The sequence below is a fragment of the Corvus brachyrhynchos genome, unplaced genomic scaffold (genome assembly GCF_000691975.1).
Source record: "Corvus brachyrhynchos isolate BGI_N302 unplaced genomic scaffold, ASM69197v1 scaffold115, whole genome shotgun sequence".
In the NCBI taxonomy this organism is placed as follows: Eukaryota; Metazoa; Chordata; class Aves; order Passeriformes; family Corvidae; genus Corvus; species Corvus brachyrhynchos.
Window position 1 is genome coordinate 8,754,010 of NW_008239553.1, and position 16,865 is coordinate 8,770,874.

At 39.2% G+C, this 16,865-nt stretch overlaps 1 protein-coding gene across 8 annotated transcripts in view; it reads left to right on the forward strand.

The window, feature by feature from the left end:
- MGA (MGA, MAX dimerization protein) overlaps positions 1–16,865 on the forward strand; it is a 58,358-nt gene that overhangs the window by 7,370 nt on the left and 34,123 nt on the right. For 3 of the 8 annotated variants that reach the window (XM_017741825.1, XM_017741826.1, XM_017741824.1), the window contains 7 exons: positions 2,002–2,131; positions 2,429–3,570; positions 8,848–9,778; positions 10,111–10,198; positions 10,335–10,430; positions 14,092–14,220; positions 15,586–15,684. In XM_017741825.1, coding sequence (XP_017597314.1) covers positions 2,507–3,570; positions 8,848–9,778; positions 10,111–10,198; positions 10,335–10,430; positions 14,092–14,220; positions 15,586–15,684 — 2,407 coding nt within the window. In that variant the 5' untranslated portion in view covers positions 2,002–2,131; positions 2,429–2,506. Of the gene's footprint in view, positions 1–21; positions 2,132–2,428; positions 3,571–8,847; positions 9,779–10,110; positions 10,199–10,334; positions 10,431–14,091; positions 14,221–15,585; positions 15,685–16,865 lie in introns of those variants that run through there. The other 5 variants (XM_017741823.1, XM_017741828.1, XM_017741827.1 and 2 more) reach the window with 2 other exon arrangements.

The following is a 16,865-nucleotide window of genomic DNA, read 5'->3' on the forward strand; positions in this document are numbered from 1 at the left end:
CCTGGTGCCCGTCCGCCCCGGAGTGCCGTGCGCGGAGCCGCGTCCCGGTGGCCGGGTGGGGAGTTGGGCTGTTTGTTTGTTTGAGAAGGACGCTCTCGCGTCTGAGTGTCGTCCCGCTTTTGGCGGGTCTCAGTGCGGCTTGTGAGTGGTTTTGGCTGCTGCTTCTCAAGTACAAGGTCTGCGTGTAGAGAAATCTCTGAAGCTGTTTAGAACTTTAGCTTTCACAAATACACGTGTTTCCCCTGAAATACTGGTTTAGAGTCTACGTGCTATAGTGAAACAGGCTACTGTGTGTCACCAGATGTAATAAAATGTATGAAACTGCTTTCTGGTAACAGACCATACTAGTGGTGAAATAATGTAGATTTTGATGACTCTAATTGCACATAATAATATTTTAACCTCGCATGTCTCAGACTGACTTGATACTGTGCGTGGTGCCTGCAGTAGAAATAGATGCAGCGGTATAACGTAAGAACTTTAGGTGTTGGAGAAGAGGAACTGTTACTCTGTAGGTCTTTATATGCATAGAATTTTAGCTAAATGCATGGTTGTTGAAGTTTTTTGTCATTTTTTTTCTGGTATGTCTTAAGTAAGATAATTTAATCCAGTAAATTTGAAGTAATCAAGTAAATCTAAAGCTACAGATGTTCCACATATCTTAAACCATGTCTGAAAACCCTTTGATAGTGTGTTTCCTTTATGAGCCAATACGGTTCTGGTGCATACTGCACAGCATTAATGTGAACTCACTTTCTGACTGTATGTTTACTATACAAATGTTAGCTTCACTTACCTTGCCATTATGGACCTCTGAGGGACACCACTTGTCACTAATGTCCCCTGGGACTCTGAGCTGTTGATCACTACCCTCTGGATGGGACCAAACAGTCCAGCCATCAAATCCATTTCTGTCCAATTTGAAGAGAACTTTGTGGGGACTGTTTCAAAGGCTTTATGGAAGTCCAGATAGAGAACATCTGTAACTCCTCCGTTGTCCACCAGTGCAGTCACTCTGTTGTGGAAGGCCACTGGGTTGGTCAGGCAGGGCTTGTCCTTGGTGAAGCTGTGCTGGCTGGCCCAAATTACCTCTGTCCTCCATGCACCTTAGCATAGCTTCTAGGAGGATCTGTTCTATGATCTTCCCAGGCAGGTTAGTAGTTCCTAGAATACTTCTTTCTACCCCTTTTTAAAAAATGGATGCAGTATTTCCCTTTTTCCAGTCACCTGGGACTTCACCTGACTACCATGATTTCTTGAATATTATGGAGAGTGGCTTGGCACATCAGCCAATTCCCTCAGGACACTGGGATGTATCTCAGCTTTTAGCAGTGGTGATTAATTTTGGTCTCTGGTTCCCACCAGCTAGATACTTGATATAAGAACCAATCATTTTTTGTCAGTGTTGTATTCCACATACAATAAGGATCAAAATACAAACATCTGGATGTGGAAATAGGATTCTTGTGAGTTACCAGAAGTGCATATTTTAAATTTTCACATAGAGAAATATACAGGCTATTTGAAAAATGAAGTAGTTTATGATCTTTTGTTACAGTGTTGACGTAATCCTTAACTTGGGAGGTAGACACACAAAGGTGGAATTGTGTATATGCAGATAAAAGTAACTTCCTTAGTTCCCTAAACAGTGATTATGTTAATCATAACGGTACAAATGTTTTTTTGTTTGATTTAAATTATTTCCATAATTGAGAAGATAAAGGAAGCTAAGGCAGCCCAATGCTTCACATTTGTCCATTTAATCTTAGCTGCATGGCCTTTTGGGGGTTAGCTTGTGTCTTTCGCCAAAGCTTATCCATTTGAAGTATTTTGTCCCTTCTTTTTCTCTCTGCCCTTGACAGGCAATTAGAAGTTCTTGGGGTTGGTGGGGGATGTAAGCAAAGAAATTCCAAACACAAACTTAAATGATTTCAATAAAGAAATTCAGAGAAAATGTTTTTAACTTTCCTTTTTCCTTTCTCCCTTTAAATTTTTGACAAGTTGGAGACCTCAGGGAACTCTTCTTTCTGGCAAGACTTTCGCCGTTGTGTCAGAAATATGCCATTCGTTCTCATGAAAACTCCTGCATGTTTTGCCTGATGTTGTTAAGCGAATGATCTGCAGAGTAGAGGTAATGTCAGAACAGATTGCATAGAAATACCAAGCAAAGTAAGGAGTTCTGATGTTGCAAAGCCTATATGAAAAAGCAATTTAAAGGTGTCATAGCCCCCATGTCTGTATGGTCAAAATTATATACACACATGCAGCCTTGATTTGTTACACCCTGATTGTACTGTGTTTTACAGTACTGATTATTTTTTTAAGTTCTTAATGTGGAGAGCTATTGCAAAAAGGATATCTTACGTGACTTAATTACTTTTTTAGGCTGTGTTGGAGTAGTTTTAACTGTATTTTTCTTTTCTTCCAGAATGGTGAGCACACATAAAAGATTATCAGAACTCTGTAGCATTTGCATTTGGTTTGAGAGCTTGTGAGAGTGCTCATCATGGAGAAACAGCAGATTGTCCTGGCTAGCCGGGATGGTGGGACTGTGTCTGGTGTAGCGCCTGCTTTCTTTGTCATCTTGAAACAACAGCAGGGAAATGGAAAAGCTGACCAAGGAATCCTCGTAGCAAACAGTGATGCCTGTGCTCTCGCCAGCAGTGTATCAACTCCAGTCAAACCCAGAGTCAAGACCTGCCTCCCAGCTGACTGTGTCTCAGGGGGCATCACTGTCACCCTAGATAACAACAACATGTGGAATGAATTCTACCATCGTAACACAGAGATGATCCTGACGAAGCAGGGGAGGCGCATGTTTCCGTACTGCCGATACTGGATTACAGGGCTGAATTCCAGTCAGAAATACATCCTGGTCATGGACATATCCCCTGTGGACAATCACCGATACAAATGGAATGGCCGTTGGTGGGAGCCCAGTGGAAAGGCAGAACCACATGTTCTAGGGCGAGTGTTTATTCATCCAGAATCCCCTTCCACTGGCCAGTTCTGGATGCACCAGCCAGTATCCTTCTACAAACTAAAACTTACCAACAATACCCTGGACCAGGAAGGTCACATAATTTTGCATTCTATGCACCGTTATCTGCCACGACTTCACCTGGTGCCTGCAAACAAAGCCACAGAAGTCATTCAGCTTAATGGCCCTGATGTCCATACGTTTACCTTTCCACAGACAGAATTCTTCGCAGTTACAGCCTACCAGAACATCCAGATTACCCAGCTGAAAATAGATTACAATCCTTTTGCTAAAGGGTTCAGAGATGATGGGCTGAATAGTCGACCTCAGCGTGATGTGAAACAGAACAGCAACTTAGAATTGGTAGGAGGTGATGTTTTTAGCACTCCTGCCATTTGTGGTCACCCTGCTGAAGTCGATGCATTAGAAGTGCATCAGAGAAGTTTAGATTCTTCATTCATTGGTCAAAACCCATCAGACGTTGAGCTGGATAAAGAGTCCTTTAATGCAGAAGGAGACTTCCTGGGTCTCCTGGACAGTGACCTGCCTTCAGGTGTTATGCCAAAGCTAAAACAAGAAGTCTCTGAAAGGTGGGTTAACACTGCATTTTTAGTACAACCGCTGGTTAAGTGGGATGTTTTGTAAATAAATAACAGGATGTTCAGTGTACAGGTTTACAGCTAAAGGTTGCATGACCTGAAATGGCAGAACAGTTAATATTACTAGAAGCTTTTCTTTGCTCAGTCATGTATCAGTCTTGACTATCTAAGGCGTCTGAGGAATGCAAGAGTTCAGTATTATTTTCTGTGTTGCTTTAGCTCCTGTTGTTGAGAAGCACCGAGGGATTTCTTTTAACCCTCTTAGCATTTTAGAAGGCTAAATTAATTTTTTCAGCGTTTTAGACAGCACATTGCAGTTATCAAAACACTGCCTTTGCTTTTAGGGTTGCTCACCACTGTGACGTGCTGTCTCTATCTATAGCTTCAGTTTTCATTAGTGAAAGTGAATGGTGTGTGGGTATTTAGGTTGGGCACATGTAGGGATTGCTGCAAGGCAGTTGTAACTGGCAGCAAGCCACTGTTTTATCAATAACTGCTTGGTGTGAATTCTTTTATTCCATGAAGAAGTATGAGGTAGCCTGCCTGTTCGTAGTCAGTTGCCTCATACTTGCTGTGAGGTAAGGGAAGTACTTCAGAATAACTTGGTTTTTCTAAAGCAAGCCTGGCAAAACCTATTATTTTACTGCACTTTCACTTAGTTATGAAAATCCAAGCAATAGAAGAGAGCAGGCTTAGTGAATAGTTAATGTGCATGTAGAGATACTTTGAATGCAAAGAAATGACTGAAAAAAATAGAGGTTTCTTTTCTGCCATGTTGCTTCATGTCACTTTGTTAAAATACCAGGCTTAATCTGCCAAAGATGTAGTGACAAAAGCAACCTTCATAGACCAGTACACAAGAGAATAATTTAACTGCAGGATATCAGGATGATGTTAATGGTTAATGGTGAAATTAGAGGTCAGTTCTTACAGGAGAAAAGTTATATTTGTGATGTAATTGTATTTGTATTACTGTACAACTGTATTATACAAAGGCTGTATTACTATACAATTGCGGTGTGTTTTAGAGAGGATAGAGGTTCCCTCAATTGTTTTTTTGTCTGGCAAGAAGGATCTCCTTGCCTTTTGAGTAACTTTTGAGTAACTTGAGAAAAACTTCAAATTACGAAGTTATCCATACTTTGGCACTTTATTGAGTTTATTTGTAATAATTCTTAAGAGTACTAGACTAGTTTTGAGTTCTAGAGTGCCCAGGCCTTTCTTTTGCAGTATTTTCGTGTGTCAGTCTATTAGAAAGAAGGTCTTCTAGACTTATTTCATTCTCAAAAAAATGCTGTTCTAAGCCATCTTAAATACTGAAAATACACCAATTACAGAGAGGATGGGCTTTTTTTAGTTCCTAAGACCATGGAGAAGGGTTTGGATAACTTTGCATATTGGAAGTAAAACTCAGAAAATAATTATTGTCAGCTTTATTTTGCTTTCATAGTGATATTTCATTTGCCTGGAGAGGGTCATTGAAGCAAATTTTTTTGAGAACTATTTATTCCCAAGGAATAAAAAGCATTGTTTTAAGGACTCAACGACCTTCCTTAAAAATAGCTGATGCAAGTTGGCAGATTTAATTTCTTTTGGTGCAGAGCACGTTAGATTCCTTCTCTGGTTCTGCCTCCTAGGCAGTTGATCTCTGAAAAGTGCTAAAAGCTGCGCAGACAGGAAAAGGCTGCAAAAGATCTTTCTGTTGTCTGGCTTGGAAGCACCTGCCACTTGATGAATAAATGATACTACTGTCCTAGAACTACTTTCAAGCATTGTCCAGCTTTTTGTTACATGTTCTTGTAATCTGTGTGAAAAAGTCAAATTCTTTACTTGGAAAGAGAAAATTGATCTTATCCAAGAAATGGTGACAGTATCTTTGTAAGTGCTGGAGTTTTTCAGAATATTAGTTCTCCTTCTTTCTTCTGAATCTGTTCACAGTGTTTTCATGCCATACGGTTGAGTTTAGATATATATCAGCCTTTCAAGGACAGCGCTGAGAGTGTGGCATTTTTCTTTCTCAAACCAAACACATTAATATTTACATATTAACGAAGTCTGGGCAGTATGGGTTTTTTTGTGGTGGGCAAGCTCTTAGTAGTACTTGATAGGCACTATCTTGCTTTTAGGCAGGGTAGTGATTTTTGCTGAGCTTAGATTTGAGTGAGAAGCAAGTTGGAAACTGCTACCTGTCAGATAATCCTCTGTGAAAGAAGTGGAGTTCCTAGTGCTGTTGAGGGTGATACTCCCCACCAATACTCAATTCTTCTGGCGTTTTTGAGAATAGAACCACGTTAAAGGTTGCATATATCGAAGAGTAATTTTAATCCTGAGTTATTAGAGGACTTCAGAAATAAAGGACTATTTTCTTTATCCACAGTATTATGTGGGTTCTTTCCCTCCTGCTTCTGTGGTCTGATAGTATGTTTAGTTTAATTAGATGTGTTGTAAAGAAAACAAATGTTTGAGTTGTGGATACTTCTATAGAAATGCTTATGCCTGGACACACTCAGATGTTTAGGCCATGGAAGGTACCACAAACAAACTTTACTGGTTCTTAGGTCTTACAGGCTAATGTACTCTTTCTCCTTTCCAAGGTCTTTTGAATTTCCTTCTTCAAAAATAAAAAATCTGTGGGATTTTTAATGCTCCAGTACTCTTGTTATTCTAATTTAGTTGTCTTGTGCTTAGTCTTGACAGTTCGGTTTTTTTCCTTTCTTGCCTTTGTTTTGGGAGAAGAAGGAAAGTGATTATCCTTCAAACCTCTGCCATAGATTGCTAGATTAATTCCACAAGAAATCAGATTCCCCCTCCAACTCCTCCTGAGTGTATTTTAAAATGATGTACCTACAAAAAAAAAGTGTCTTGGTACTGTCAAAGAATGAGCATCTTAATGGTTTTTAATCTGGAAAACGCCAAAAAGGCAATTTCTCTTCTTTTGTTGTCATATTGCAAGGGTGCAAAATACATTACTTGGGCTATAAGAAAGTTGGTTTAAATATGAGCATCATTCCATATCAGATGAAGAAAGAGCTAGTTAAGACACTGTTTCACCGTTTTTACCTGATCTTGGATTAAGTTCAGTATTTTGAGAGGACAAACTTTGATTCATCTTCCCATAGATTAGAGGAAGAGAAGTTTCTGTGACTACTTATGTTACCGGTAACTTTACAAACTAAGGGCCAGATGAAATTGCTTCAGTGTTAAAAAGCAACTTTTTTATTCTTTGAGAAGGTGGTTATTGCATCAGAATTTAAAAACAGCATTTTGTGCAAATCCCGTATCTTCTCGTGCATATACATGCATGGGTCATACCTCACGCTTGTCACCACCTGGCTTATGGTTGCATTATGCAGAATAAAACAATGTTTTTGTCTAGAAGTTTCAGTGTTACAGCATGGTTTTTTGGTTTGGATACTGTCCAGATCCCTAATAGAAACGTGATCCTTAGCTTGCATGTACACACCTTGTAATAAAGGAAAATTACTAGAGAAGTCCAGGCTTTACTGGGCTTCCAACTGGAAACAGTAAAACTCAGATGAGAAATTTATTTGTGGCTTGCAAGTTTGCTAGGGTTTTTTGCCTTTTTATTTTCAAGAATTTTAAGGTAGCAGAGCTGATGCGTCTAAACTATATTTACTTTAATTGTGGATCAGCTGTACTGAATCAACCTCTTAGCTTAGTATTGTGGCTGGATTTTCAGCTGCCAATAACCTATAAGTAGTCTGTCTGCATTTCTTTCACGGTAAACTCACTGACCGAGAAAAGCTTTTTAATCTTACATTTCACATTATTAATTAAATGAAGGCTAGAAAATTTCTAATAGACAACTCACTGTCCAGAGAAAACAGTAGACAAAACAGGACGGGTATCTACTTTCCTGCTGCCTGCTGTTCCCTCACAAGTCATGTTTTTACTTAAGCTTAATGCTGGTTACTTAGTGTCCTTATGAGTTGCAGCAAGTTTTCTAGATGGCTTCTCTTGTTCTTTAGAATTTCATATGTAAATATATAAATCTGTATCTTGACTGTCAGCGCCCTGTTTAAATACTGCAGTCTTTCTTCATGAGGGGAATACTCCCAGCTCCCTGTGTCCCAGCTTTTCTCCCTTAAGTATGTCCTCAGTCTACACTGGAAGGAACCACTTCTTTTCCCCTTTCTTGATTCCAGCTGTGGGTTCAACGGAGCATAGCACTTTAAAGGGGGAGGGGTGGATAATATTAATGATAAAATATACACACATACATATATACATCCAATATATGTAAAGTAATATTCACTCTATATAATATATTAGTACTACAGTTATGTTAAATTTTATTTGAAATTTTCATCATTAATGAAGAATTTTACTTTTAATAACATTTTAATACCATGAAATTGACAATAATAATTTAATGTAATTAAAATTATATGCAATGTATCATACAATCAATTTTAAGGTATTATCGGAATACTGTGTGATACATGGAGTAAATAAGTCCTGACCTTTTTTTCTGAGTTCTATTCTGGATGTGAGTTTCTGGCTTCATACCTTAGCAGTTTTCTCTTATGACAAGGAGCTGGGTTCTGATACACTAAACAAAACTGGTGACTGTAGTTCTTTGAGTGATGTGTCTGGCCCTCAGAGAAGCCCATCATCAGAGTGTAGCTGCCTGTACTGTTAGTCTTCACTATCTAATGCATGCTATTTGGAATTCTGGTTAGGTTAGTACTCAGACCTAGTGGAAAATGCAGCAGGATTCAGTAGGATATTAGTATTCTGTAAGTGTTCAAATAACAGTTGAATTTAGGAGTTGTCAGTATGTGGCTTCAGCATGCATTAACTAAAATTTTGGTGCATTAAGGGCTCACTTGGCTTCTTACTTGCAAGCACAATGGCTTTAGTGTCTTAACGAGATACACAGCAAACTAAGGCCACTTCTTGAGCATTTCAAATATGACAGCTTATCGTGAGTTCATGCTGAGTAAAAGAGGAAAAAGTGCAAATGTCACCCTGATATTCGCAAGGAAGGAAGTTGTGCTGCTGCCTTCAGATAAGAAGTTGGATTGTTCTTAATAATGGCAACTTCTTGGGGTTTCTTGAGTGTTTACTTCTAAAAACATACGCTTGTAAGTGACAGCTTATTTAGCAGACTTATGTCTGGGAGCATTTTGGAAGCTTTTTACAATATGTAACAAAGGATTATGGGAGATGGCGGAATTGTGGTGAAGGAGATTTCATAAAGATCTTACGTTGTGTTTTGGTTTTGTCCCCTCCCTCCCACCCCAGTTCCATTGCTAGCAGTTACGAAAGCAATTCCCGTGTGGCATCTCCACTGGACCCAAATGGACACTTCAATGTAGTCGTTAAAGAGGAGCCAGTAGATGACTATGACTACGGGTCAAATATTTGCACACAAGAAATAACTGTGAAACAGGAAGACACAGATGAAGAAACTGATGAGTATTCCAACACTGAGGATGATGATCCCATTGTACAAAAACACCTAATGAGACGCCATGAAACAGATGGAATTGATGGAGAATTCAGGTCTAGGAAGCGTATGCTAACCAGTCCTTCAGGCGTTGCCAAAGCAAAAATGTTAAAACTGGATAGTGGTAAGATGCCTGTGGTCTATTTGGAACCTTGTGCAGTCACAAAGAGTACAGTGAAGATATCTGAGCTGCCCCAGACCATGCTTTCCTCTTGCAAAAAGGAGAAATCACCTTTGGGTGCAGTCCTGGATTCCTTGCCCATGTGTTCTGAAAATCACAAAGACTCCTGCTCAGGCACAGTCCCTGTGCCTGAGGAGTTAGTTATGAAAAAAGAATCTCCTGGGAGTAAAATGTCACAGAAATACTGTTCAATCGGAGCGGCCCAGTGGGCTGTATCCAAATCACCTAATTTTAATCTCAGGGGCTCAGTAAGTTGTGACTTTCCGGATAAGGAGATGTGTGGCAGAAAAAGGCCTGGGATACTGAAGAACCCTATGTCCCTCAAAGGCTCTGGTAACAACCAAACCACCTTATCATCAGTTACAAATAAAAGAGGAAGGCCACGGAAACTGAAAATTTCCAAGGCTGGTCGACCACCTAAAGGTATAGGGAAAACTGTAGTAACGAGCAAGAACACTTCTCTGGGGCCTGGCAGTATCCTTCCAGATGTTAAACCGGACCTTGAAGATGTTGATGGTGTTCTTTTTGTGTCCTTTGCATCAAAGGTAAAATCTCACTGTTGTGAGTAAAATCCAAAAACCTTTTAAAGCCCTTTGTGCTTACAAGCTGAAGTTATATGTTCTTTTAACCTGAGTTTGGAGTTTTGTGGCCTCTTTCCAAATCTGTTCGTATTTTGACCCTGTGTTACTTATAACATTGTCTTCTTCTTGCAGCTTAGGAAAAAGTAGTGGAACTTAGAGTTCTGTATAAAAAAAATGCATGCTTATTTATGAAACAGTCTCATGTTTTGAGTAATTTGGTGATATTTGATGTGGCTTAGTTTGCATCTAAGTGTTTTAAGGTATCTTAACTTACTCAAGGCTCTTCATGTATGTAGGAAGCTCTTGACATTAACACTGTTGATAGAGCTGGTGGAGAAGAATCACAGAATCTTCAGGCTCCCCTGTCGACTACAAGTGATCCAGGTACTTTTTTTTTTTTTTTGTGAGTGGCTCTTCCCTGCAATAAGGGAATTTGTAAAGATACACTGAAAAATTAATAATGAAGTCAGTTTTTTTGCATGGCAAATGTTTTTTCTATGTTCTCTTATTTTTTGAGTAGATTGTCAAGCAAGGATACAAGTACTGGAAAAGGAGTTGATGGAAGAGCTGAAGACCTTGAGGCATAAACAAGTAATACATCCTAGCCTTCAGGAAGGTAAGTGGTGGAGTGGTGGTGTACATACTGCTGCACCTGGTTGATCATTACACTTAGTCATACTGAGCTGATAATTTCCTACTGGTGCCAATACTGTATATGCCTAATAAAGCTGGGACCTATCTTTTCATTTGCACACATTTCTGTTGCAAACTAGAAAATTTGGAGGTGTCAAAAGGTGAATCATGACTCTCCAACAGGAGAGCAAGAGTCTGCATGTTATGTGCCTCTTGCAAAAGTTGCTGAGCCTTCCAACAGTGCCTGTTTTGTAATGATGTAAACCTGGTTGAAAGCAGATGGAGTTGGTTTTACTCCTTCATAAAAGTAGGCATTTCCTGGTACTAGAATAGCTAGAGATCCAGGAACACTTAACTAAGACATTTACTGTGTTTTGGGTCCTAATTTCTTTGAGTCCCTATTCATCCTGTTCCCTAGCCATGTAAAAGGGCCAAGCTGAGGTACTTGCAGTTTGTGATCTATTTATATGCAATGTTATCTTGAGGTAGATGGAGGAAAGTCAAGGATCCACAGAGTGGAGCTTCGTGTTCTTTCTACTGATGATGTTGAAAGACATCAGCAATAGTAGTCCTGAGACCAATGGCATTAACATAGGCATCAGAGCAGGTGATGAAATTATTGATACACATGGAAGTGTTGTACTTCATACTCCTGAGGTTCTGGCACTGAGTGTTTCAAACACATAACTGTAATACTGTAGGGACTGAGACTCCAGGTACTGATCTTGACTATGATACGAGCTGTTCTGGGCCCTCACAGAGCTTCTGTGGTGAAGAACATTGGATTATCTTGAATGGTTTATGCATGGGGTATGATGAGAACTAGCAATGTTAAGCCTTTTTAGGATTTTATTGTGGACCTCCTAGGTGTTACCTTTACCCAAGAAAGTATCATAAAATTACAGTGTGTTGGCAACCATGGATAGATTGGCAAGTACAGCACTAGTGAGGGCTGTTTTACCTATGAGATGATCCTGCAGCTGGGAACATGTACAACCCACATGCTTTTTCTCCAGCTGAAGTGTGAGTTGCCCTCTGAAGGGTTTTGAGCAGTTCAGAGATACTACAAAATGGACAAGAAATGTCAAGCATTAGGCTAAGAAAGAGACATCTGAAAAATTTTGATTTTCTTGCGTGGTTATGACCATCATTTCCAGTGTTGGATGGTAATCTGCTGAGCCTGTTAAATAGTGAAATTGCAATTCAGCAGTGATGGAGATGAACCACAGCTTCTAATTTTTAGAGGGAAAAGAAGATATGGGAAAACTATTGGCAGCAAGAGGTTACTACAATAGATGTAGTCTGATCAGGCTGTAAAGTGAATTACAATATGAATACTTTCGTTGTTAGACTTCATCTGCTGCATGTGAACAAGGAACCAGACTTTCTCCAGATTACCTTCATCTACCAAATAGTTACAGATCTCTTACCTTGCAGATTTGAGATTGTGGAAGGAACAGACATAGCAGTTTTGATGTTAACTCTGGTTTTGATTCTCAGCAGTGTAGTTGAGAAGTTTAAGATTCTTTTTGAGATTCACTAATGAAATGTTGAAGCTGTACCTGAGCCCCACAATTGCTCTTGATCTGTGAAGTTAATAACAGGGTAATCGAGGCTGTCTACATCTTAGAGGCAGAATTGCAGGAAGATGCTTCAGAAAGAAGGAAATCCAACGTAAGTGTGTTAAAAGGAAAGCTCCTGCTGGAGCATTGCAAATGCAATGGGATGCTTCTTTTATCTGAGCTAATTTGAATCCCTGATTATATTCTTGAAAATTGACGGCACTGTTGCCATGTTTCATATTTCAGATTAATCAGCTGCAGCTGATGGAGAGGAGAGAGTTCTTAAAGTTCTTCATTTGCTACTGTTTGCTTACAGCAACTGAAATTTAGCAAGGCTCTGGAGATGATAGAAATTTTAAAAAGTGATAGTTCACCTATTGTGTATGGGGATGTCTTTACTGACATAATACTTAACTGTTACTGTTCGTACTCTGTTCATACTGTCTGCCGTCGTTAGACGTTGCACTTCTTGGACTCATCGCTCTTGGGTTTTGTCTCAGTGTTTTTTATTTCATGATTCTGAACTGAAATAATAGATATTGTGCATGCGTGATGTTCTTATTTTTGAGTGTAAAACAAAGATAGGCTTGATTTTGCAGGTGACAGAAAGGAGTGCGAAGAAAAATAAACTCTCTACTCTTTCCATTGTACTTGAGTAGAGAAAAGAAATGGTTGGCATCTTGACATTTGTCAGTTGACATGTTTTTATACAAAATGCCAGATTGACTTGCTTCTCATTTTCCCTATGTAGATATGAAAATTACATCTCACTAGACTGTCTTTGATAACAGTATCTGTTTAAACCACCCTGCCTGAGATTTGTTTCATGTCAATCGTTTTCAAGCTGCTAGTAATCTGGTCACTGTGTTTCCACTTGTGAACATAAACATGTACAGCTAGCACAAGGTTTCTACTGTACATGCAAACACTACTTTGTTTCTTGAGCCTTGTCAAGTCATACATTTTCAGTTTCAAGATGCATACATTTAATGTATTCATTTCAAACTTGTGGGCAACAGGAGCAACATTTGTAAGTTTCTATAGCTAAAGATCAAAACAGATGTTCTCAGCTCCCAGCTGTGAGCTGAATTTGATAGACAGTGATTTCTTTAATTCAGTGTAACAATATTTTCTGAGAAGGTGCAATATCAATTTTCCTAGCTTTTGCTTTCCTCAGCATTTCTATATCTATATTTGTTTTGCCATTGACAAAGATAGCTTTTGTTACCAAGTAAATCTTTCATTTGAGTATTGGGGATTGTTAGTGAAGGAACATGTTGATGCCATCACAAATGTGCCTATAACAACAGTGCCTATAACAACAGAGATTGTTCAGTTTCTTTATAGCCATTTTCCCACCTGTTTCGGGGGGGGGCTGGGGGGGGGAAGCTGTTTTATTGTGAAGCGCCAAGACTGGGGAAAACCGTAACGTGCTGAGCTTTGGAGAATTTGTTAACCCGAGTCCTGAAATTGCTGTCTAAACTCATTTTTATATCATAACAGTCAATCAAACACACACACATTCTTCAGACCTAAAATGTGGTTTGTTGTCTCTTACTGCTGGTTGAAACTGATATATGCTTGGTATGTGTTCTTGCATGAGTTTAGCTCTGTGCAAACGGGGATGTATAAGTACTGCTGGCAGGCTTGGTAACTTAGGGATATGAAGTGTCAGTCAGTTGTGTTCGGTTCAGAGAGTAACTCTAGCCTTCAAAGATGTAAATGGTGCTGACTTCTTCAGAAAAACAGACAAAAGGTTTTATTATGAGATTTATTACAACACTGGCACTGTGGTTAATAAATTTCTTTGAAAACTTCAGTAGCAATCAAAAAAACTATGAAAAGTAATTCAATTTTTTTTCTCAAATTCCCATAGTGTAAAATGCTCTTTAATTTATACCTGCTATAAATCCAGTGTAACTGTTATAGCACTAATGCTTTTTTTCAAGTCTCTTAAAATGGTGGGTGAATGCCAGAAAAGCCCGTGGTACCTGAATGATTTATCTTTTAGTAAATATCTTAACTTTCTTTTTTCTAACATCTTGCTGCATTGAGATATTTACTGATGCTTGCTTCTTGTAGTGGGACTGAAGTTGAATTCTGTGGACCCAACAATGAGCATCGACTTGAAGTATTTGGGTGTGCAGCTTCCACTTTCCTACTCAAATTACTCTCTGTGGAGCTATCCAGGTACCAACCCCAATTCTCCAGGTGTGTAGAATATGAATTTGCTGTAATCTCAAGTGTCACTTTTTTGTTATCAGTGATGAGAAGAAGAGAAGGGCTATTTAGTTCACCTTGGTATCTAAAGAGATTAAAACTAAAGTGACAAAATAGGAGAACTTCCTTAGATCATTACATGGTTACTGGGCAAGGAGTCCTGAGTAATTGCAGCTGGATTGTGTTTGGGGTTGCCGTTTTGGAATGGCTGTGGTCCAGTAATAGTATCTATTTTATACTGACCTCTCAAATTGCTCAGAAAAGGCTTAAGCAATCTGAATTTGTCTGATGTTGCTCACATACCAAACAAAAAAAAAAAGTTGTTTTTAACAGAGCTGAGTATCAGAATTTTCCAGAAGACCTTGAGATGCCATGTAGGGGCTACCCTATAACTTCATGATAATTATTTATTACAAGAGTTGTGACTGATTGTTCTTTTTTAAACTTGCTTGGTATCCAAACAAGTGGATTTCTCATTATACTGTGACTATGATTCTCATACTGTTGTTAGGTACTGTTTTTAATAGTGAACTGGATGGACAAAGTCCATCTTATATACTTATCTGCCTTCTACTTAACTGCTTCTCCCACTGTAATGTTCTGATTACTTAGGTCTTTCTTAGTCTAGTGCTTTTAAGAGCTGGTAGAGGCAGATGTTGAATTTCAGATTGTTTACACTGCAGGAGAGGAAGATTCAGTTCAGAAGACCTCAGTCAGCTTAGTGTCCAGTGCAATTATTTCTAGCCTAACAATATGTTAAATGGCCGCACAGATCCCTGTTAATATTGTAACATTCCATCTTAGTTCCCACAGTTGATGCATAACTTGACAGAGATGTTACTGTTTTCCTTCTGTGGTTATTCACTGTCCATGCCCCTAATTGAAACTCATCTGAATTTGTCAGAACACCGAAGGTTAAACCAAGTTTCTGCAGGTGTCATAGAGGTCGTTGGCTCAACTGAGGGGAGAGAATCAAATTACTCTTCTTGCTGAGTGAGGCTGTAGTATGAGCTCAAAACCTGCCTGTTCCATTTTAGCCTACTAATTAGTTCATTGGCCCATTAGTCTCTTGGAGCCAACTGCTTTTGCACATTGCTAAGGAGATTAAAACTGAAAATAAAGGAAACACTTTTTGTATGGGATAGCAGATGCTCGGCCATAGAGCAGAACTCTACAGGAAGCTTGGCCTTGTTAAATACTCTGTTAATTAAAAAAAAAGTGAAAATCAAGTTGCTTCAAACCTTTTGATTTTGCTACTGTTCACCTATCCCTGAAAAGGAATAAGCAGAGTTTGCTATGACACTAATTACAATCAAACTTGGTTCATAAACTGAGGCTAGATTTCTTCTTTTCCAGATAGTGGATTTCCTTTTGTTTCCAGGACAGGAAAGACAAACGATTTCACAAAAATCAAAGGCTGGCGAGGGAAGCTTCATGGTGCTTCCAGAAATGAAGGTAAAAAAAGTAAAAAGAGAGAGATCAATGTACATATTTCCAACATGTGGCCATTTTCTTGACCTTCCATAGACCTTGCAATCTGGTATTTGTGTGTCTTAATGAGAGATATTTTTTTTTATATTGAAACTGTTATGATTGAAGAGTTTTTTAGTACTGGTTCCATAGTCAGGATGGAGATTAATGAGGGAAGAGAGAAACTTTGAGTAAGATAAAAATATGTGTTCTGTGGTACACAGAAGGCTCAAGTGAAGAGCAAAGGTGTAATAGTTTTGGTTTTGTTTGTGTTTTAAGTTTATATGGAAGTGTGGTAATTCTAGAATTCTGTTGCCTCAGGGACCCTAAGGAGCCTGAGTAATTTTCGTTTATATTGGTGTATCTTAAACTCCAGTTAGAGCACGTATTCCTCACATATTTGATTACTTTGCCATATGTCAAATGGACTGTTGAAAATCTGCCAGTTTTTTACTTTAGATCAAATATTTAAATGGTACCTTCTGCACTTCTATGCAGTGTTGTGTTGGAGTATTCCAGATACGTCATGCTATACCAGATAGGCCAGGTGCTTAGGACAAACAAAGTAAGAATAGAAGCACAGAAGCCCTGTAGTGGTTTCGGGCATGAATGCTGTGTGGGGTCTGGCTGAGCTGGAGTTCATTTTCCCCACAGCAGTGCTCTCAGTGCTGTGCTCTGCACTGGCAGCTGGGAAGGTGTTGGTAACACACCAGTATTGTGGCTACTGCTGAGCAGTGCTCGCACGCACCAAGACTGCCTCTCAACATTCCCCCCTCAGCAGTAGCCAGTGGGTGGGCATGGTCTTGGGAGGGAACATAGAACAGCTGACCCAAACTGATCAAAGGGATATTCCATGATGTATGTCTGCTCAGCAGTAAAAGCCTAAGAGAATGGAGAAGGAGGGAGGGCATTTGTTACTTACGATGTTTGTATTCTGGAGTAACTGCTTCTTGTTCTGAAGCTGTGCTTCCTTCTTGGGAAGTGCCTGAGCATCACCTGCTGATGGGAAGTAGAGAACAAATCTTTTCTTTTCCTTTGCTTCCACACATGGCCTTTGCTTTTACTTTATTAAACTGCTTTTATATTGACCCATGAGGTTTTTTGCAGCTTACTATCAACCGTCTATTCTGCTGAGAAGGGGAGTAATAGAGTGGCTTTTTTTGTGT